Source organism: Papaver somniferum, chromosome 7 (assembly GCF_003573695.1).
Source record: "Papaver somniferum cultivar HN1 chromosome 7, ASM357369v1, whole genome shotgun sequence".
Taxonomy (NCBI): domain Eukaryota; kingdom Viridiplantae; phylum Streptophyta; class Magnoliopsida; order Ranunculales; family Papaveraceae; genus Papaver; species Papaver somniferum.
Genome location: NC_039364.1, coordinates 215847556 through 215871239, shown reverse-complemented (window position 1 = coordinate 215871239; position 23684 = coordinate 215847556). Strand labels below are relative to the sequence as shown.

Below are 23684 nucleotides of genomic sequence, written 5' to 3'. Positions count from 1 at the left end.
CAAATACTTCATAGGGATTCGTGAAGCCAGGTCCAACTATTATTTATTTGATAGTTCGAGTACCCTGATCTTGTTCGATTATTGAGCTGCTCACTTGAACAAGATAGATAGAAATCATCAAAGTTCTCTCCATCTCAGACTTTGATTGATACCACAAGTTTGATACTTGTGAGGTGAATAATAATCTAGGTTGCACTTCGGGTTGCATAAGTTTGGATTTTGAGTTTAGCTAGAGTTTGTCTATTGCTACCGATTTCCGATTACCTTGATATACGATCAAAAAGGAAACCACACATACAGGCTTATCTGTGGGAGGAAGATTGGTTTAAATTCTACAATTGAGTTCAAGCAACTCTTAGGATGTAAAAGAGGTCAGTTAAGGAAATCAATTGCGCAGAGTCCTGCTGGGATTCAAGAGGCGTAAGGAGCGCGACTGTAACTGAATTGCTGGGAAGGTTTAATTCAGTCTCAACTACATTCCAGTCTAAAGTTAATTGGTAGTATGCTAGTGTTTGTAGCGGCTTAATACAATTTGGTGTTCAATCTGGACTAGGTCCCAGGGTTTTCTGCATTTGTGGTTTCCTCGTTAACAAAATTTCTGGTGTCTGTGTTATTTCTTTATCCGCGTTATATTGTTTATCTTTATAATTGAAATATCATAGGTTGTGCGTTAATCAATCTATGTGGATACATCCATCATTGTTTGTTGGATACGACTTGATTTATTACTTGGGAAAATGATCTTTGGAATCACCAAAGTACTCTCACACGCAAATCAGGTTCACGGACTTGTCTTTGTAAACTTTATGACTGTGAAAGAGAGAGGTATTACTCTGAATATTATTCTTTGATTGAGATTCATTAATTTGAACTCTCGGAATTATATTTAAGATTGTCCATATAGGTTGCCTAAGAAAAAGTTGGTGGTATATTTTGGTACCCCCGCTTTTTCAATTGGTATCAGAGCAGGCAAACACGTTTAAGACCTAACAAGACTCTTTTTGAAGCAATCTGACTATATGGATAAGAGTAACATATCACCTGTTCAGAATAACCAGTTGAGTTTGATCAAAGTTTGGATCCAACACATGAGGAAACTGTCACATCTAGATCAATATCTAAATTCCTCTGGATGTATAAACTGTTGATAACTGGGAAACATGCCTAGAAGAACAGATTGATGAACTTTCAAATGAAGGTGACTCAGATATTGATAGAGACGATGATGAGAAAATCTTAGAGTATGTTAAGTTATTGAAACCGGCTGAAAAGTTGACGACTTCTTGTGTCACGCCTTTTCTGACCCATCTCTGTCGAGAAAACAAGAAATTAAAAAGGATTTACTCAGGTATTTATGGTTGGAATTCCCTTAACGATTCGATCCTCAAAGATTATAAGAATGACCTAGGTAAAAAAAATACTTAAATTTGATAATCTTAGTAGATATTTCTATAAGTTGGAAGGAAAACTTGCAGCAACTGAAGCAAGGATTAACTCACAGAAAACAGGTTTTAATGACAGAGAAAGCGCTTCTCTAGCTCGAGAAAAACGCCCTGAGGATGATTTAGCTGCTGCTCTTGATAAAATCAAGATGTTGGAAGAGGACTTGAAAAAGTTCAATACTAGCTCAAGCAAATTAACCACTATGCTAGGAGCAAGTAAAAATCATGATACACGATGATTGGGCTATAAGGGAATGGGTGATCCAAGTATTAGCAAAAAGGTAAAAAAATTCAAGGCCAGTAATTCTTCTCAACCAAAGGTTTCCGCTAATGGAAAAAGTGAAATACCTATACCGGCAGTTAAGGTTCGAAAGAGAAAATTATATCAACCTCCAAAGCCAGCACACACGAATCCAGATAATAACATTCTTTAGTTGAGAAATCTTGGAGAGAATAATGGGAAGAAGGTTTCGGTTGTTCCTAAATGCACTCAGAAGTGGATACCAAATTAAGAAAGTCAATAATGTATTGAGTGTAAAAAGGAATGATCTCCCAGAAAATTTCATGATTATGGAAAAGGCAAAATCCATGATTTTGGAAGTTAAGAATTTCTTTGGGAAAATGGATTTAGATGTGAATGGGTCTAAAAGTGATCCCATTCATGATAATCCAAAAGCTTTAACACGAGAATTGGTGGAGGAAGAAACGAAACAAGCCAAAAACTATAGATGGTGAAAAATCCATAGATACGGAAAAGTTTGTTTCAATCACCTGCAGTAAGCAAGACATTGTTCACCCCAACACAATTTGAATATGTTGAAAGTGCATCCTCATCAAGAATTCCCTATTATGAATACGGTGAGGGAAGCAACAGAATTAGGGCACACATATTTTGCTGGGTAAGATATTAAACATTTGGTAAAGCCGTATGATTCACGATTGGATTCTTCCAAAAAGGTATGTTTATAAACTTGAGCAAGTTTTATGATTTCATTATTATTATATGCTTGATGCCATGATCTATTGATATAAAAACCTTTTTGTTTTTGTACTCTTATTTTTTCGCCATTAGCTGGGAGTTAATAGTTCGTAGGTGAATTATTAATCATAGACAAACCAATGTGGCTAATGATCCATGTACCTTGTGTATTGTCCATGATTACCTAACTTGATTTGTGTTTAAAATTCTTAAATGTTCAGGTTTGAAGAAACAAAAAATGCCGATGACTTGACGTTTTTAGTGAATTGCAAAGAGAAATTTTGAGTTCGAGCTTATCTTGTTTAAAATCTCGAAATACAAGCAATTGTTGTTCATATTCTTGAAAAATATAGTGAAGAACAATTTATTGTTCATAAACTAAGTTTTTATGTCAATATTAATCATTTGAGAATATCCCAAGCAATAATATTCATCATGGATGTCATTTGGGAATGTTTCAAATCGATTAAAGAGAGTCTATAAGTTTACTACTAAAATATGGAACATGGACGGTGCACGTACCCAGTACGCATGGCAATGTAACTTTAGAGTTCCGGATACAGTGGTACATGTACCCAGTACGCATACAAAAATGCCCTGACCTTGAGGGACATGTTCCGTGGCAGTCTGAATTCACGTATAGGGTTGGTACACATACCTAGTATGCATACCGTCCCTGCAGAAATTTTTCGGATGCATTCAAACTACTTTTAAAATATGTTTGGCATTAGAAAAACACTCTCAAACACTTTTAAGACAACTTTGATCATTAAATCACTTGTGATTATGTTTCATAGGTCAAAGTCTTTAGTGTTATTGAACACGTTATTGCTTGAATGTTCACGACCTTCTTGGTTTATATGTGAACATATGATGCACGATTCTTAATGAGTTATATATATATATATATATATATATATATATGTTTGTGTGTGTTTGTATGTGTGTGTGTGTGTGTGTGTGCATCTTATTCTTTGTCAAGGAAATCTTTTTATACGCTTTTGGTAGCCATTCTTGGTGTAAATCCCGACAGAAAAGATTGATTCCTTCCTCTAGGAGCAAACCAACTTATATGTTTTTTACAAGTTTATATCCTAGAGAAGATGATCGCAATACTTGATCCTCATGGATATTCTTGTGTATTGCTCAAAGTCTTATGTGATATATGTTTCCTTTACTTTTTGTAAATTGAACTGATATCTCATATATGCTCAGAAGTTAAATCTATTATATTTTTATAAATTAAAAATAGAACAAACTCTATTGAGAATTTTCTCGCAGTATCGATCTACTTGTGATCACACTTTTGTGTTCTTACTACATGATACACTCCGTAAGATTTTCTTATGTTGAGCCATGTTGATTAAATTTATCTCTTTGTTTGTAACTGGCGTTGAGATTAAATTTAAGTCGATATTCAGGATACAAATCCATGTGATTTGTTAATGTCCAATAAAATCCTTCTTCTTCATAAAGTAAGGTCACTCGAGTTGTTCTATTTGGAATAACATCAAATGAGGGAGAGTTCTCAAAATAACTGGTGTTTAATTGATATATCTTTGTGGGGTATGCGGCTGCAAAATTTACATGGCATGCTTGTATTTTAAATCTCCTAGATGAGCGATAAGTATTTTCTTACTATGTGATATCATCTAAATAAAGTTGATATGAGGAGTATTAACTATGTTATTATGTATTATCCTTAACTCTCTTTAAATCCTGAAATATCTTTTGGTTGAATTCATTACGATCCCATGATTTTTGTATCTTTTCCAATTTTCATTAACAAAAGGGGTATAATTAATTAATAGTTTCGCACTGCATGATCATTAGGTAAGGGGGAGTGAATCAATAATCTATAGGTTTCACATATTATGCAAAAGATGTAAGTATGGATTAAGGGAGAGAAATATATCATCGTAGTATTACTTCAAAGTTGTGATAATATTGATCTTTGGAGAAGATAATAATATTATGTTTGTTTGAATCCCGATACTACGTTTTGGTGTGTACTAGTTATAACTAGAGTCGTCCTTTCCAGAAACCCTTTTAGGGTTTAGCGACTACAAAGAATTCATAGGGATTTGTGAAGCCAGGTCCAGCTATTGTTTATCTGATAGCTTGAGTATCCTGATCTTGTTCGATTGTTGAGCTTATCACTTGAACAAGATAGATAGAAATCATTAAAGTTCTCTTCATCTCAGACTTTGATTGACACCACAAGTTTGATACTTGTGAGGTGAATAATAATCTAGGTTGCACTTCGGGTTGCATGAGTCCGGATTTTGAATTTAGCTGGACTTTTTCTATTGCTATCGATTTTCAATCACCTTGATCTACAATCAAAAAGGAAATCACACATATAGGCTTATCTGTGGGAGGAAGATTAAAGTCTTCGATTGAGTTGAAGAAACTCGTAGGCTGTAAAGGACGTCAGCTAAGGGAATCAATTACGCGGAGTCCTGCTGGGATTCAAGAGGCGTAAGGAGCGCGACTGTAACTGAATTTCTATGAGGGTTTAATTCGGTATCAACTATATTCCAGTTCGAAGTTAATTGGTAGTAGGCTAGTGTCGGTATTTTCTTAATACGGTTTGGTGTTCAATCTGGACTAGGTCCGAGGTTTTTCTGCATTTGCGGTTTCCTCGTTAACAAAATTTCTGGTGTCTGTGTTATTTCTTTTTCCGCATTTTATTGTTTATCTTTATAATTGAAATATACAGGTTGTGTGTTGATCATCTAAGTAGATACATCCATCCTTGTTTGTTGGATACGACTTGATTGATTACTTAGGAAATTGATCTTTGGAATCACCCAAGTACTCTCACACGCAAATCAGGTTCACGGACTTGTCTTTGTAAACTTTCTGATTGTGAGAGAGAGATATAACTCTGAACATTATTCTTTGATTGAGATTCGTTCAGTTGAACTCTCAGAATTATATTTAAATTTGTCCATACAGGTTGCTTAAGAAAAAGTTGGTGGTGTATTTTGGTACCCCTCGCATTTTCAAGTATACACTATGGATCTGTTACGGAACCGAGTATAATGACAGTTCTGTTTGGAAAATATGCCTTTTGCATTATAAGCAAATTGAGGTCCATATAAACACTTAAGAGTTTAAACCTGATGCACACACATAAGTTTTTTAGTGATCAACGAAGTCTTAGAAGCGTATAAGAGAGTCATAACAATACTAAACATATTTAAAAAATAAGTCTTTGAGCACTCATATTGATAAGCACATATTTCACATATATTTGGTGTCAATTCCATGCTAGTATTTGTTGGTTTTCTTGCAAATTACTGTATATTACGCTTGTTTTCTCTTATTTGTGTTTTATTAGGTGAATCATCCAAAAGAAGTGAATTGGCACTTGATTGTGCAATAAAAGAAGCTAGCTACAAGTGGAGAAGGGCCAAATACCAAATGGAACCTATTCAAGTACAAGATTTCTACTTTTCATCTTGAAGAGGACGAAAAGAAGAAGTCAATGGCGAAAGGACGGAGTCATTCTGAGTTCGTATGAAGAAGTTATGAGCAAAATAAGAATCTGAAAGAAAAGGGCAAGATGGTCATTTTAGTAGCAAATGCAATTGCCACCCCATCGTTCGTTAAGGGGAATCCACTCTGCTAAGGGGCAACCATAATACAAAGGAACTGCTAAATACAGTCACATTTTACGAAGGGGGCTTCTTACATTCAAATATTGATAAGGGGACCCGGGCAAATAACTATGGGCTGCCATATTCATCACCGCTTTCAACTCACAGGAAAACGTGAATTCCTGCATTACCATGCAGTTGAGCTCAAGCCTGAAATAGAAAGAGAAATGGGTTCGCTGTCATGATCGAGGGGTTCTGTTCGTGGTTAATGGTAATAGAGATTGCCGGAGGAAGAGTGTTGTTGCTTCTAATCATGGCAATGGGGACTGATCATCGTGATGCCATTGATGGTAGCGGTAGAGTTGATCCGTGGTGGTACATAGGGTTCCTTGTGGTATCGAATGGCAGTGGTGTTGGCTGGTTGGAACTGATCGTGATGATCACAAGGTCTGTGCTCGGTAACAGAGATGACAGAGCTGAGCTGCAGTGATGCTGCCATTGAAGAGCTGTGGTTTACAAAAGAAGATGAGAAGGCAGTGTGTGGTGATGCTTGGGAGTCTCGTGATGATTCATGGCTGCTGTGACTCGGGATGAAAGAATGACGGTGGAGTGTAATGAGTTGATGGAGCTGTGATTTATCAACAAAGAAAGAGTAGGGATACCGAAGGCTTATGGAGATGGTGATTATCTCGCTGATACGAGTTTGGAGGAAACAAGAATGATGAAGAGAAGAAAGGGTGCAAATTACGTGGAGTTGTGGGTCTGTCTTGTGATCGTTGCAGCTGAGCCAAGTGCAACTGGCCAACTGCCAGGAAACTAGTTGGGTTTGTTGTTTCATCCGCGAAAACAGAGGTGGGAAGATAAGCCGCTATCTTCAATTTAGTGATGATGGATAGATATAATACTGGAGATTCAAGAGGTTATGGCGGTTAGGAAGCTTGGGTAGTTATCTGAAGTAAAGAACTTGCGAGAGAATTCAGCTAGAGAAAGTATTTTGATAAGTTTTAGAAGCTAGAAAACAGCCACCGACTAGTGCTTTTGCCGTCGATTTTCAAGATGAACGGTTGTGGATTAATATGAGTTTAGGGCTTAAGTCGGTTAAGAAGAGTGATATGTTTATCAGATCGAATTTACAGGGAGAAAAAGCTATAAATAGAGGGTCGAATAACTCTCAGAAAGCATCTCCTCACCCTAGTTTTCACGCCCATACCTGTTCGCAGAAAGTTCCCAGAGAAACACAGAAGCTTTAGGAGTCCAACTTATGCAGCAGTAGCTGGATGTCTCTTGCAACATGTTTGCAGTAGCTGAAGATCCAACAACTATAGCGGCACCAGCTAAAACCTTTTTGCGACTACTGTAGTTTGATTTCTTATCTTTTCTCTACTTTGATTGCTAAAAATTATGAGTAGCTAATTCTTTTAATTGGTTAGGGATGTAACCTAAAATCACAACTATGTTAATCTATTAATGCATTAAGTTTTTCATTCACCCTCTTGTTTATCGTTCAAGTTTTACTAAGCATAATAGTTATATGATTTTGTTCATGTAATATGAGTAGTTGTTTTGCATATTTAAGTCGCGAATTAAATATCATAATAACTTATCTATCACTAATTAGAAGTCTTAGGTAATTTTATCAAGATTCTAATAATTAGTAGTAATTTGTGATCACTAGCGGTGTGAATCGTGAAGGAAGTCACAAGTAAAACTTGGCCTAGGTTGAATATATCACGATTGTGTTTGTATTGCCTATGAATAACTCGTCTCATAGATTTTAAAGCTTTCCTCAAGTTGAATCTTCTAGCGATAAGCATTAGGTTATTTGTTGGAAAAGAATTCATATAATTGTGATTGCATTATTTGTTGATTTGTGGAGATGTAACGAAGTATATACACCGATTGGGGATACTTTAGGGTTATTGGTGAATGAGTGTGTGAATGATGCTTGATTGATAAACATATGTGGTGATGGACGACGAATTCCTTAACCAGCTTTTCCCTCTGATATTTTCTTAAACACTTTCAACTTTTTTTTTTAATTTAAATTATTTTTAAAACAACAAAATCCGACCGATTTACTTAAGTTTTCAAATACGAATAACAACCCATATCTCCATGTGGAACGAATCTGTTCTTATAACTATACTATTATTTATAATTGTGAAGTGAAAGAACTTAAATTATTTTTGCGTCGGCTGACAACCGACCACATATCCACGAGTCAGGATGCTACGGTTAGTGAAACGGGTTCGCAAACCCTACTCGTCTCGAAAACTCATATGCACACTTTTCGTGAATTGGGTTCGCCAACCATACTCGGTTTATGTACTCATATGGACACAGTTCGTGAACTGGATTCTCCAACCTTAAGCCTTTTATACCAGCACAAAAAACTCAGTTCACCACGATTCGTGAACTGTCACTAACCGAACTTGTGGTTTGCAAATTGTTTTTCCAACCTTCCCTGTATTTTTGAAACTCAGTCTATGGTCTGCAAACTGGTTTGCCAACCTACCCAGAGCAAAAATATCAGAAGTTCTGAATTTCTCTCTTATGACGTTTGAAACATTCTTTAATGATAAAATCAATTGTATGAGCGAGTTTCAATTGATTCTCGAACGATAAACTGTTTTGAACTAATTATTAAGGACCTTTGAACATTATGCTTGAATCATATTACGAGATATTTAACATGACAAGCTTGACTCGAAATTTCTTCTTTGTAAATCTACTAGAGTCATACGACATGGTCTCAAATGATAGAATGGTAAGATAGTGAGTAAAATAGAATGGTTCAGTCTTCACATACCTCATAAAATAAGTTCTCCAAATGTCTTCGTCGATCTTCGGTCTTCGAGGGTGATGTATGATACTCAATTACCAAATTATAACCTAGTCTGAAACTTGACTTAGTAGACTAGAAATAAAGATATATTTTTGATCATCTAAATTGACAACAACATTGATCTCACAATGTCAATATTAATGCAAAAGTAATCAACAACACATGGATTCAAGAAATAAATAACCTTCGCCTCAATCTCCATAATGATTCTTGATTTATTGAATGTTCAATGCTCTAGAATTCTTCGTTCTTCAAGTTCTTTTATGATTCTGCAGGTGTTCGTTTAGCATCTTGTTTTTGAAAATCCGTATTCTGATGACAACCTATGATACTCAAGTTAGAGCGTTTAGAATAACAATCAATTTACTCAATGGTTTATATGCTAATACGCATTTTTACCTACTTCAAAGTCCATTGCACCAAAACTTTAAAACAATACTACGGTGATATGTTCTCTCCCTTAATTTTTACTTGTCTCCTTTTTCTAGATTTGAAGCTTACCTTCAACAAATAATTCACACCCTCTTAGATAATGTTTCATGGAACCATATGTCTTAATAGATTACTACTAAATGATTATCCCCATTTTTGTCATAAATTGATAAAGTTTCGAATAAGAATATATAGTAATAAACTACGCCTTAAGAGATTATCAAGACTAAAGATAACATACCATATTTTTCAGATGATTCCACTAGGTTTCGCAATTTGGCATCTTCACCAAGGAAAGGTTTTTTGTATGTATTGTTTTCTCCTAAAATTCCATAGCCCCACTTCCTACAAATATGTAACAGTTAAGCACAAGTTCAAAATCGAATTCTCCCCATTAAATGTCATTCCTTTGAGAATAACATGAGCGACCTTTTTCTATACAAGAAAAGGAAGTTTTTTAGACGTTAACAAATTTACATTTCTCATGAGAATAACATGAACCTTTCCTTATACAAAAAAAATTTGTATCCAATATTTTTCTCACTTCTCGCTAGTTGCGAACAAATAAGTTTTTTTTCTTTAAATAATAGTCTTAGATTTTAAAGAAATTAATAGTCATTATTCTTTAGAGAAAAATAATCATCAACAAAAATTTGTTATTCTTAGCTATTATGAGTGGATAGTAAAGAGTGAAATTTTTGTAATATGATTCGCATAGGATTTTATTATATTATAGGTATGTACAAAAGTAGAATTTAAAATCTCGACATTATTCCCTTCTAGTTACGAACGAGAAAAATAAAACGACGTTTAAGAACTACCTTATGGAAACCCTGTAATACATTCAAAATAATCATGAAAATTATTCCTCTTTTAGCCGATCGCGAACAAAAAAGAATAAAGAGGTATCTTAAGAGAAATCATGAGAATACGTTCTAATCACACATCTATGACAATACAAAGAACAATCTCATGAATAATAAGCAATACATAAAGAATATTCAACAAAGATCAAATATTGCAAATATCATCATCAAAATAGAATTCAGATAAATAAACTTCATTTGATAGATGATAAATCTGATGTAGTAATGTAAGAAAAACATTATACACTACTTCAAAATACTATTTTTTCCTCCTTAAACAATAAGAATAAATCCTTACAAGAATTAATGCATCAAGTTGTTCCGAAGAGTTTGAGCAAGGAATTCCTTCTCACTGTTGAAGAATTCGTTGATAACAGAATCAATAAATTCTTCTGCATCGACAGAGATACTTGTCAGATCATATAATTTAGCTTTGAAATTTATAACGCATTCTTCCATTAGTTATATACCTTATCATTAATTACCTCCTTCAATGTACGATTAATACGAAACTTGAGAGAATTTTTGAAAAGAAAAATTAGATTCAAATAAACAACAACCACCACCAAGCCTTTAGTCCAAAACAAATTAGGGTATGTTATAAATAAAACTCATATCGAAGTCATAAATTCCAGAAGTATAACAAAAAAAATATATATACTAATAGGTCTGGATATTAATTGTACTGTTTTTTTTTTTTGATCGGTCAGTAAGAAAATTCATTGAAAAAATTGGCACTTAAGAGGGGTACCTCAACCCAATGATTACAACCGAACAAAAAAGGGGAACCGAAAGGGGATTCGGCTACCCAAGTAAAAAACCAATAAAAATTACGGAGACTGGTAAAGCAAATCCCATAAAGAAATCACCATATCTGTTGTAAGCCCTAACATCTTTGTGTTCGATTCGGCCCAAAAAAATGCTTGTAAATTGATATCTCTAATGAGGCTTTCCAAAGTTTTCTTTTTCTTATCAAATATTCTTGCATTTCGCTCTTTACATATGCACCACCATATAGCAATCGAGATGTTATTCTATATTCGGCTAAGCCTTTCATCTCCCCAATTAAACTTCAAAGTCTTTATCGATGTAGTGACACTAGGGTCATAAGTCCATAGGAAATGACACCCTTCAACAAAATAATCCACACTAGGGTCATAAGTCCATAGGAAATGACACCCTTCAACAAAATAATCCCATATTCTCCGGATTCTTCAACATTCATAGAACAAGTGCAAGCTAGATTCATCATCTTCCTTACAAAAACGACAAGGACTAGAGATATTCATCCACTTTCTTAAAAGTTTATTCGCCGTCATTAAACTATCCTGAGAAAGAAGCCAAAGAAATAAATTGATCTTGTATGGGTACTCACGGCTCCAAACAATGTTGGTTGGATAAATTCAGCTCACCTTGATTCCCAACTTCTTCAATTTCATCCTTAACCGTAGTATATTGACCATGATCACTTCCAACCCATATTCGGGTATCCGTAACACCTTCTTGAATAGATATAGAAGAAAGAAGGTTTGATATAGATAAAACTTCACTTGAGATATTTTATGAGTATCTTTGTGTAGACATAAATTTCCGTCTTAGACCACCTTCCCTAACTTCATACATATTATCCACGACACACTCTTTGGTATTTGAAGCTTCGAAATCCAAAGGAAACATATCACACAATTTAGTATCACCAATCCAAACATCTTCGCAAAATCTAGTTTTGTTTCCCTCGCCAAGTTTGAATCTTATATTTTATTGAAATCTTCAAGCTCTTTGTAAATATTAAACCACAAACTACCGTCTTTTGATCCTTTGGGTTGGAGAGTTTTTCAGCCGATCAAATCACCACCACCATTTTTTTAGCAAAGCCCGATTCACTTGCTTAGTCCTTGTAACACCTAGACCACCTTTCTCTTTTGGTTTTGAGACCATTATCCACTTGACATTATGAACTCTTTTCTTGGTTTAGAGAACCATTGTCCACTAACAGTACTCATAGCCTTTAGCCTTTTAGGGGCTAAAGTCCTAAGCTTTACGTCCTTGATTCCTAAGTCATGTTTCTGGTAGGCGGATCGTTGATTTCCACGCATTTATGTCTAAGGATGGCTCTTTGGCCACAATCCATTCTATTTAAGTCTCTTTTTGTTGCTTCTTCTCATTCGTTATTTCGTAATCTACAGGGCATGATAGCTATCAGCTTTGGTCGATGTTTTCCTCTCTTCGTGTTTACCACACTGGTTATGGTCCCAGCGTGCACTGATTGTTTTTGGGGGCCTCCGTTGGAGAAGTCCGAACCATCTCAGTTGAATAAATTTCTCCTGGATCAGCGCCACTCCAAGTCTTGTGTTGTCTTTTGCGATTTTATGAGAATTTAGAATATTCTTTTGAGATTCTAGGGAATTCAAATTCAAAACAAAACGAAGAAAAAAGAAATCAGTTTTTTTAATAAAAGAATTTGTATTTTTCTTAATACCCAAATCTGGGATCAATAAGTATCCAGATTCCAAAAAAAATTACCATTTCAGTTCCAATAATTTTAGAACACCGGTTTCATAATTTCATTTCCCAATTTCTGTGGCACCCGAGCAAAACCAAAATGGTTGACGCCCATAAATATCACTGATCAGATTGAAACGTGGGTCAAATTCTCAGTGTTCACTTCACCGATGGTATTTTGTGTCCAAAAGGCTATGGCAATTCTATCTAGGCTTACAATATCAACAACAGACAATCGAACTTTGGTTAATGATGTTTGTCTGGCTACGTGTGGTGTGGGTCTTGGTGTGGAGTTTTATCAGACTAGATCTTCTTAATGATTAAGCCTTATTTGTTGACCCAAAATTAACAAGTTAATTTAAAAATAAGTCAACCAATGAGAAAATACATGTATCACAACATACGTGCACAGCTCTACTACAACGTGAACACTACTAAAAACCAAAGTGCACACTTGTTCCGAGTTAGGAAATTCATTTTTCACATTAGCAAAGTCTCTATAAAAAGGCAATGACATCAAATTCTTCAGTACAAACATTTTTGATCCAAGTTGATTATCTATAGTCCGATCCAAATCGTATAAGGCTTGTTGTAATCATGAAAATCATCAACATACTACTTTTGGTGCTAAGTACATCTCTAACACTTGTGTCTGCTAATTATAATTATGGAGATGCATTGGATAAAAGTTTACTGTTTTTCGAAGCGCAGCGATCCGGTAAACTTCCTGCGAACCAACGTGTAAAATGGCGAGGCGACTCCGGTCTTAGAGATGGATTTCAACAAGGGGTGAACTTGGTAGGAGGATATTATGATGCTGGTGATCATGTTAAGTTTGGGTTACCCATGGCATTCGCTGTCACAATGATGGCATGGGGAGTTATTGATTTTGTAGATGAAATCAAATCTAGTAATCAATTAGGACACACTTTGGAAGCCATCAAATGGGGTACTGATTACTTTCTTAAAGCTCATACACAAGCTAATGTTCTTTGGGGTCAGGTAAATAAATTCTTTGGCAAACCAAATTTTACATTTATTTTTCTACCATAGAGCTCATGCATATGGGTTCGTGTAAAAGTATTCATGAAAATTATGGTGAAAATATAAATTCAGGTTGGAGATGGTAATTCTGATCATTATTGTTGGGAACGAGCTGAAGATATGTCAACTTCGCGAACTGCTTACAAGATTGATGCGGGACATCCCGGGTCAGACTTGGCAGGAGAGACTGCAGCTGCTTTTGCTGCGGCTTCTATAGCTTTCAAGCATTACGATTCTGCATATTCTAGTCTACTCTTGCATCATGCAAAACAAGTAAGACGTCCTTTGATTATCGCTTAGGCAATTCCTATTGAACAGTATCTGGTGTAGTAGAAGACCAAATTAACTCTTTTTTTTCCTTGTTATTTGTTCAAATGTATTTTGCAGCTTTTCACATTTGCTGATCGGTTTCGTGGTCGATACGATAATTCAATTCAAAATGCCAAAAACTTCTATGCTTCTGCATCTGGTTATTCGGTACGGCATTAGATTTGCATCCTTTTTTTCCTAATTTTTGTGGTTCTTAAGTATTTGACTTTTCTAAATTTGATCATTTTGGTATGAATAGGATGAACTTTTATGGGCTGCTACTTGGCTTTACCAAGCCACAGGGGAAGACTATTATTTGGCATATGTTGTGAATAATGGCGCCTTTTTGGGAGGAACTGGTTGGGCTGTTGGTGAATTCTCATGGGATAACAAATATGCCGGTGTGCAAATTCTCCTCACTAAGGTATATTCCTACAATTTTTGATATTTTGCTAAGATAAAACATTTGTATTGGTTTATATTCTTAATTGGATTTAATTGTGGCTAAGAATACTGAAAAATGAACTGCAGGTTCTCTTAGAAGGAAAGGGTGGAAAATACACTTCCACTTTACAGCAATATCAAGCTAAAGCGCAGTATTTTGCTTGTTCCTGCGTGCAAAAGAACAGTGGCTACAACGTGCCTCTGACTCCTGGTATGTTGTTGTCCATAGTAATGTTGATGTTGAGTAAATTAGCGATAAGCCGAAAAGATATTCATGTTGGATTCTCTCTTCTCCTTGTCGGTTTAATAGGTGGATTGTTATACATACGGCAATGGAACAACTTGCAGTACGTCTCATCCGCTTCATTTCTTCTCGTCGCCTATTCCGACTATCTCTCAGCCCATAACACTGCCCTCAAGTGCCCTGATGGTCAAATTCAACCTGAAGCTGTTCTCCAGTTCGCCAGATCACAGGTTATAAACTGGATAAAAACTAGCACTTCATTTTAACAATATGAAAGTTCCAAGTGACTGAATATGTTGAACCTGTTTGTTGAAATCCTTTCAGGCTGATTACATTCTAGGGAAGAATCCAAAATCAATGAGTTATTTAGTCGGGTATGGATCCAACTACCCACGGTATGTTCACCACAGAGGAGCTTCAATTCCATCTATGTCAGTTCATCGTTCTACTGTGGGATGCGCTGGTGGTTACGAGGACTGGTACCATCGCAATTCTGCAGACCCTAATGTTATTTATGGAGCACTTGTTGGAGGTCCAGATAAGTATGATCAATACACCAACGAACGTGACGACTATGAACAATCTGAACCTACCATTTCCGGCACTGCTCCTCTTATTGGTCTCTTCGCCAAATTGCAAGGACATGGTAGACCAGGTATACACCTCAAACTTGAAACAGATCCCATACCTTTATTTTGTTTAAATTGCTACTAATTCCCTTGATCACATCCTAATGAAACGATATTAACCAAATTTCTTGCATCATGGACCTTACAGCCCCCTCATATCAAATTACAGCCCCCTCGTATCAAAAACCAGTACCTGTTACACCTAGTTATGGTCAAGGGTCAACTTATCAGAAAGCAACTCCTGCAGTCAGACATCCATATGCATCACCCCAACAAACATCAAGTGAGTATCAATTTTGCTGTTCTTTTTGTGGTTTCGCGGTATCCTTTTTCATGAAACACGGTAATAACAATCTTATGTTGTTTCATGTTTGCAGATGTACCAGTAGTGTTCACTCATTCAATAACCGGCTCATGGAGAGTAGGAACAAACGCGTTCTACCGTCACAAAGTGGTGATCAGGAACACATCTAAGAAGCACATAGCATATCTGAAAATGGGTATTGAAAACCTATCAGGAGAACTCTGGGGACTTACAAAAACATATCAGAAAAACATTTATGAGCTCCCAGCATGGCTCAAGGGGTTGAAACCTGGTTCTCAACATAGTTTCGTGTATATTCAAGGGGGCCCTCAAGCTAAAGTTAGGATTTTGAATTACCGTTAAAAACATGTGGCGACTGCTTAATTTACTTTTTCTTTTCCTCGTCCCTTCTTGTTTTTGTTACGGTGAGAGTTGAGAGGGAATAGGATTTGAGTCTCTGATACAGTGTGGATTCTAGTGTTTCATATTAACCGGTCCAAATGTAAGATTATAAACCAAGGCCTAAATGAAAGAGCCTTTTTGAATTTCATAGTTACTGCACAAATCTCTTCTCCTAAATCTACTTGGTGTTTTACTAAAATGTCTGCGTAAACTTCAAAATCAGCTATACTAAGCTAACAGCGCGTTCGTAAAACTAATCAGGAACCCATTGGTCCATCTAGAATAGGCGAGTTTTAAGGGAATTGGATTCCCCCGGAATTCAATTCCGGAAATTTTAAGCCTGTTCGTTTCAGGGAATTGGGCACATTCCCTCGGAAACCGAACGCGCTGTAAAAGCGAAGACATGAATCTATACCGTGAAGAGTAGAAGAGGAGGATGAAAACACCAGGAAAAAAGAAACACATGTCTTGCGGCTCCCAGACATACCTAGAGGAGAAGTTTAAAACCAGGTACCAGTGCAAGAAAATAGGAACACGTGCAAGATATGAGAAGAGACAATGGTGTTGATTACTAGATATTGATCAATACAACTCTTGCTGAAAATCACACATTATGCAATCCCATTCATACTTTTTTACTACTTAGAGAATTAAGTTCAAACTACTAAAGTCTAACATACAGAAACCATCAGATTTCCCCTATAGAAACTCCAATCCAACAATAAAACAGTAAAAACAAAAATATAATAAGATTATATGGTCATAGTTTTATGAACGAGAACAGGAGGCATCCCAAATCCAAAACTCCTCACTGTTTCTCCCCCTTCAGCTTTTAATCATCAAAGGTGGTTTTCTTTCCTGCATTTAAAAAAGAGATGTTACATTAGAACGGGAAAAATGAAAGATATTGAACTGCATTATTTTCGGAGACAAACAAACCTGAGTAGGGAGTTGATCCGCGTCCTCCTCTAGCACCACCACCAAAACCTCCTCTACCACCACCACGTCCACCCCTTCCTCCACTAAATCCACCAGATCTACCCCCGTCTCTACCACCTCTTCCTCCACTAAATCGTCCTCCTCTGCCACCAAAACTTCCTCTACTGCCACGACCACCAGAGGCACCATCACGGTCTCTTGGTCTGGCTTCTTCAACCGTCAAGGCGGAATTGCCAAATTCAGCTCCATTCATCTCAAGAGCCTTGTTGAAAGCTTGGGCATCAGAAAATTCGATGTAGGCAATCCTGAGAAATACAACAGGCAGCATTATTATGACAAGTAACCTTTAAGAAATAATGTTCAAAAAGCGCAGCAACTAAATGCAAACAAGCAATAATTTCATAGGTGTAAACACAAGTTAGAAAATTTACTAACCCCTTGGCAGCACCAGTGTCGTAATCTTTAGGAATAGACACCCTTGAGATATTCCCACAAGTACCAAAATGCTGTTCCAGGTTGCTCTGAATCTGTTTGTAGGGGAAATCAAAATAATTACTAAACAATTACAAAACTGGCATAGAAAAAAACTAACGTGGATACACAAACTGATTATACCTGGTCAATTCCATCAGATGTATCAAAACCTCTAATGTATATGGTCTGTCCCTCCGGTTTCTGATATCCACTGGAAATTTGACAACCACCCACCAAATTATTAGCAAAGGCATTCACCCCCAAAAGAACTAGAAATCCAGAAGTCATTGTTTAGAATATTTAAAGTAAGTTGCAGTACCCACTCTGAGGGGTAAAAGCACCCCTATCACCCCTGTCACCTCTTTCACGAGCAAAATCAAGCTTGACATGACGTCCACATAATTCCTTACCATTCAACTTCACTGCCTGCAAGAGTAAATTGTCAATTAGAAAAATTCTAAAGAACAAAAGGGTTTTTAACAGGTCATGGGAGCATAAGCTGGGAAAGTTACCTTCTGTGCACCTTCTTCTGTTTCAAACTCAACATGGCCGAATCCTTTGAACCTTCCGTCCTCGTCTGAGGAGAAACGGATATCAGCAATTGGCCCACATTGTTTAAAGAACTCAACCCTACACAAAGACAGGAGAGGTGTTGAGACGATGACATTTATCAAAGGTCAGAAAATCAAAGGTCAGAAAGATTGAAATTTCTCATTAACAAAATATACTCACACATCAGGTTTATCAATAGAAAATGCGAGATTCCCAGCAAAAAGTGTCTTTGATCCTCCTCCAGTGCTTTGAGCCTTAGGAGTTGCAGGGGTCTTAGGCAACAATATGAAACAGGCAAATGAGTGATTGAAGAATGAGTTTGAAAAAAACACTATGATGAGAAAATTATAATTTCCACGAGCAAAAGAAAAGATCATTACTGCTTTAGCTGGTGTTGCTTCAGCCTCTTCCATTTCTTCATCAGAGTCTTTGCTGGCCTGCAAGTTTACCAAGTAATCAATCAGCACATGGACAGAATGTAATCCAGTGTGCATTAACACTTTAAACTCACAATTCAGTCAAGGAAATCACCTCTTTCTTAGGGGTCTTTGCAGACTTTTCATCTTCACTCTCATCGCTTGAGTCCTCAGATTCAGAACTGTTGTCTTTAGCAGCAGGTGCCTGGTATATAGTAGAATCAATGGTGGAATGAATAAACATCAAACCTAAGAGTAGAATCATATTGTAAATTGTTTATCACAGCTTCTTTTATGAGAGATACCTTTTTCACAGCAGCAGGTTTAGCAGGTTCTTCATCAGAACTTTCATCAGAGCTATCATCAGAGCTACTTTCCTTCTTGGCAGCAGGTTTCGCAGCAGGCTTTGCAGCAGGTTTAGCTTCCTGTAGGAATGAGCAGTGGAAATAGAATTCAGGAAAATATCATGGGACACAAGACAGAAATGATGATACACATCCCAATACGCTGTCGAACTTGGACCAGCAGTATGTCAAGAAGTCAATTTGAAACAGTTTATTTTAAGAAACCAAAAACATTAGCCATGTACCCAATGCATGTTAAGAGGAGTAATCCAAACTATCTAAACTGTCAAACCGTTGGGACCAACAACAACAAAAAATCTTCTCAACAACAACAACAAAAACTTCTTAAGCAAATAAAAATCATAGGCAACATAGAACAACAACAACACAGAACAACAACACCTCTGCAGTATTCAACATGCTCTGGCTATTTTTACCTCTTCATCTGATGAATCATCTGAACTGTCATCACTAGATTCTTCCTTCTTTGCTGCTGCTGCAGGAGCAGCAGGTTTCTTTGCAACTGGCTGTTGCATCAGGGGATTTTTTATCAATAAATCAACAAACCCCATAAAACCAATATGAAAAATCAAACAAAACAAACCTCATCCTCGGAATCGCTCTCATCAGAGCTATCATCACTGGACTCTTCTTTCTTTTTGGCTGTTGCAGGTGCAGGAGCTTTCTTTGCTGGGACTACCTTGGCAGGAGGTTCCTACAATAGAAAGAAACGCAAGTGAGTAAAACAGGTGGGGCATTAAAGCACAATAAAAGAGTAAAGTTGAACAAAACAAAATCAACAAGTGTCATACAAATAAAACTAAACAACTCCTCAAAATCAAATCATTCGAAAGAAAATTACAGTAGTTAGAAAATGGACGTTTCATTGATAAGAACAACAGCATATCCTGCTCTTCAGATAATTATGGTTTCACACAAAAAGTGAAATTATAAATTACACGTGGCTAAAGAAAACTCACATCTTCGGAGCTTGAATCATCAGAATCATCATCACTACTTGATTCCTCTTTCTTCTTAACATTTCCGTTCTTAACGGGAGCAGCTGCAGCCTTTTTAGTTGGAACAGCAGCCTTGGGTTTAACTTCCTAAAATACCCAACTTTCATTACACATAAAATCTTTTAAATGCAAAAGAAACCAACAAAAAAAAGATCTAAGTACTCACTTCCTCAGAATCAGAATCACTCTCAGAATCTGATTCAGAGCTGCTAGATTCAGGTTTTGCTTTCTTAGCTGGTACTTGTTTTGTAACAGGAACCACAGGTTCCTGAAATAACAAATTGAAATATGAAATAACATGTAAGACAAACAGAAAATAAAAACTAAACATACACTACAACATCAAAATAAAGAAGTCATAATGAAAAACCCAATTTTCCATAGTTGGGTTTCTCAAATATATATTAGATATAAAATCTCTACAAGAGATTGACCTATAACAGAGACTTTTCTGATAAAATTACTTCATGGGTTTAAATAACAGTGAAGTGCTTGAAAATAAAAACAAATCTTACATCATCAGAAGATGATTCTTCTTCACTGCTGCTAGATTCCTCTTTCTTCTTCTTAGGAACCACCTTCTCAACAACCTTTTGCTTCTTAAGGTTCACCTTCTTCTCGATTTCAGTCTCAGCATCTCTTTTGCTACCTATAAAAACCCAACCAAAAAAATTGATGTTAGTGAAACCACCAACCAAAATCATAAACAGAGAAAATAAACAAAGAAAACCATAAGAACATGATAAAAAACAAACCTTTCTTTCCTGATTTAGCAACGGCAACCTAAAATCAACAAACAAACAGAAATTTTTTTTATCAAAACCAGTAGAAGAAAAAACACCAACACTAGATACATCAACAGAAGAAGAGGAACAAGAGAGGCACATACATCTTTACCAGCCATTACGACTAAGGATCTATGAACAGAGAAGAGAAAAGAGGTGGAAAAAAAAAAGTGAAGGCTGCGAAAAACCCTAAAACTGCTAGGGTTTAAGGTGAAAGAGAGAGACTGAGAAGTGATTGCAGCAACTTGTTTTATATACGGCGATGAGTGAGTCTTTTAGGGTTGAGATTTTTGAGATATTTTGGGGGAAGAAACGGCGACACATGTGTTGTTTTATTTTGTACGTGTTTTGATCCACGCCGTTTATTGGTAAGATCTGAGAGTGGAGACTATGGGACTAAACGGCCCGTCTCAGTTAGGTTAAAAACTTGAAAGGAGGAGTCTCGCTATGGCTTAGGATTTTGGACCACCATCATTTGACCGTGGACAAGAGACATAAACATGCTTCAAAAAAAAAAAAAAACAAAGACATAAACAAGTGCTTACCAGTGGGCTAGCAATAAAAACATGATCGCTAAAAACGGTACCAGTTTAAACAAGGCCGATTAATCCGTAGAAAACAGAGAGATTTTGGTCGTTGGATCTCTGGATTGGCACTCGTCTTTAGCAACCATGAATAAAAATGAAAAAATTGACTAAATTATTAGTGTAGTTGATTAAATATCGCTACCATTTGATTTACAAACAACCTAGCTCGTAAAACCGTGGAAAACATTTTTAAGGTCGTTTCAAAATTGCAAAATCAAGTCTTTTTTATCATACATCTCATTTCATGTAATGAATTTCTTTTATTTATTTATTTATTTTGTAGATTTTGGACCGTTCTAAGGACAATTAATAATTTTGGAAAACTTAAAAGTTTTACGTATCCCTTACCTTCCTCTAATGCTTTGTAAGATTCTCACTCGAACCTTATAGATAAAGAAAATGAATCTTGAGGAATCATATTTTAGCAACGAGGGGTGTTGTGGCACCATAAGACCCGATTTTAGCGTCGTGACATTCCATGGTATCATGGAGATGTTATTTTGGCGCCATCGCGCGGAGATGGGTGTGAACATGTGATTTTGGCATCGTGGTCTGCCATGGCGACGTGAAAATGCCATTTTGGCGACGGGACAGGCCATGGTACCGTGGAAATGCCACTTTGGGCGGGGGCATATCATGGCATAGTGGGCATGCCATGTTGTCCCTTGGGGGTGCCATGGTGCCATACAGATGACCATGGCACTGTGTCATGGTCAAGCTAGCAAGGATGGGGCTATTCCATCGTGGCCATGGCTAACATTGGAGATGTCATGACATCGTGCCTGTTGCCAAGCTAGTAGAGGAAAGGCCATGACACTGAGCCATAGCTAAGCTTGGAGATGCCACGGCATCGCGGTCGGGGCCAGACTAATAGGTTGTGGCTAAGGTAGTGTTTGCATTGTTGAATTAGCATCATGTTTGCCCAGGATGGTACCTTGGTGTTGCTTTGGTTACAAAGCCAATAGCAAATCAATGTTGCTCATACAAGGATTTAAACATGAAGCGCATATAACATGTACGAGGAATCCAGACGTGGAAGTTTGTTACTTAAAGATAACATTCAATATGACTCTTGTCATTAAGGAATGCCCCAGCATCGTGGAGAGAGGCTTCAGGTTAGATGGAGGCTTTATCAATATGTATACCGAATAAGTTCAAGGAATTCACTCATGAAGTTCTGCGCTCCTCTTAAGACATCTTCAATATTACTCAATAAGACTATAAATATTCATACTGGAATGAATGTAGATTCCATACACATGCGACTACAATATAAATATTGGAATGCTCTGTAAATATATTAAATACTAAGAGTTCAAATGGGTGAATCCTTAACACATATATATTTTTATAGACAAGTCATAGAGGTCAGTATGGAACTCTCACGACTATTGACGGATACTATGTGTCTCTGATACAGTTCGTACACGAATTTACAAGTTCTGCCCTTGTCAAAAAACCACATCAAGAAAAGGAACTCGCTTGAAAGATTTATTTGACGAGAAAGGTAAGTTTTATTCACAAAGAGAACAAAACAAATAATGAATTTCCTCTTAGAAATTAAATATGGTTGCCAAACCTAATACTAACAGATTTAGTTGGATAGCTATGTATACAAATGATAGCGAGTAGGACGACTATCATCGTTATTGGTATTGGAGGATATGGTGGTGGAAGATACTTCTTCTCCCCCATCAGATGGTCTCAATATGTTTTCCATGGTGTTAGGAAAAGAAAATACTAAACCAAAATAAAAAAAATTACTTGAAAGCTACTAAAAGAATTTTCAAATGAATGCTGACACATTCTTGTCGAGCAAAACCCTAATCGTGCTTTATATACGTCTTCAACTCTTGTATTTTTGATATACTTTGTCTAACTCCTTTCTTGTTTGTAGGTTCAGGTTACGAATAATATTCAAGAAAAACATGTTGATAATAAAGTGGATGACCTTATCTTTTCCGGTGGATCAAGTGTGCAATAATCCCCAACTATCAGTAACTTCGGTGTTGGAGAATTCGAAAGAGGTGAGGCAGAGCGCATTGCCGATTATCATATTGTTGGTATTGACTTTGTTAGCCATATTTCACTTTTGACTTCGGATGAGATACTCATGGCGGATTTGGTGACATGAGGAGAATAACTCCGAACGGTCTTGCTTATGATGATCTTATAAATCTGGAAATTTGATAACCACAGGTGATGAGAATCTTCGTTTCAATGTGAGGCGATCGCGAGAGTGGCTGGATTTTGTTAGAGTTGTCTGGAACAAGCTAAACTCCGGTCCTTGTTTTCTGAAGTAGGCCCTTGATATTGGAAGAGATACTGTAGTGAAATGGAGGCAAGGATGAAGGCCTTACAGAATTTTCCAAAAATGTAAAGGTCGCTGATGCTAGATGATTTCCTTAAACGTTGGTAGTTGCCTTCTTTAGACCTTTCTCGTACATATCTGGTGAAGCAAGGGGTCCCTCATGAACTCAAACTTGATATGAACACTAGATTAATCCATTGTGCATGCTTA

General features: G+C 36.6%; 2 protein-coding genes across 3 annotated transcripts; one reads left to right on the top strand and one right to left on the bottom strand.

Moving 5' to 3' along the window:
- The first annotated feature begins 13226 nt into the window (after positions 1–13226).
- Positions 13227–16159, top strand: LOC113293349 (endoglucanase 5-like). Its single transcript, XM_026542005.1, has 9 exons — positions 13227–13673; positions 13788–13988; positions 14103–14192; positions 14284–14448; positions 14556–14679; positions 14779–14942; positions 15037–15367; positions 15490–15624; positions 15719–16159. The coding sequence occupies exons 1-9, from the start codon at positions 13269–13271 to the stop codon at positions 16006–16008; spliced, it is 1905 nt and encodes a 634-aa protein (XP_026397790.1). The 5' UTR covers positions 13227–13268; the 3' UTR covers positions 16009–16159.
- A 432-nt stretch (positions 16160–16591) lies between these two features.
- LOC113299552 (nucleolin 1-like) lies at positions 16592–20828 on the bottom strand. 2 transcript variants are annotated; one of them, XM_026548584.1, is made up of 17 exons: positions 20681–20828; positions 20547–20574; positions 20307–20440; positions 19958–20059; positions 19753–19878; positions 19377–19487; positions 19210–19299; positions 18734–18853; positions 18544–18633; positions 18393–18449; positions 18193–18290; positions 17973–18090; positions 17780–17886; positions 17602–17671; positions 17422–17513; positions 16987–17291; positions 16592–16905 (listed from the first exon to the last, which is right to left on the bottom strand). In XM_026548584.1, exons 1-17 carry the CDS (start codon positions 20693–20695, stop codon positions 16880–16882), a joined length of 1689 nt encoding a protein of 562 aa, XP_026404369.1. In that variant the 5' UTR covers positions 20696–20828; the 3' UTR covers positions 16592–16879. The 2 variants fall into 2 exon arrangements, with proteins under 2 accessions (XP_026404369.1, XP_026404370.1); XM_026548585.1 differs by having other exon boundaries at positions 18193–18284; positions 20681–20827.
- Positions 20829–23684: the final 2856 nt, after the last annotated feature.

Excerpts from the sequence above, each read along its gene's own strand:
- LOC113293349 (XM_026542005.1), top strand. The coding sequence starts at position 13,269 with ATGAAAATCATCAACATACTACTTTTGGTGCTAAGTACATCTCTAACA. Across the intron at positions 14,449-14,555 it reads TGCAAATTCTCCTCACTAAG|GTTCTCTTAGAAGGAAAGGG; the intron begins GTATATTCCTAC and ends AATGAACTGCAG. Across the intron at positions 14,680-14,778 it reads CAACGTGCCTCTGACTCCTG|GTGGATTGTTATACATACGG; the intron begins GTATGTTGTTGT and ends TCGGTTTAATAG.
- LOC113299552 (XM_026548584.1), bottom strand. Across the intron at positions 20,060-20,306 it reads AAGAATCATCTTCTGATGAT|GAACCTGTGGTTCCTGTTAC; the intron begins GTAAGATTTGTT and ends TTGTTATTTCAG. Across the intron at positions 16,906-16,986 it reads CGGATCAACTCCCTACTCAG|GAAAGAAAACCACCTTTGAT; the intron begins GTTTGTTTGTCT and ends TTTTAAATGCAG.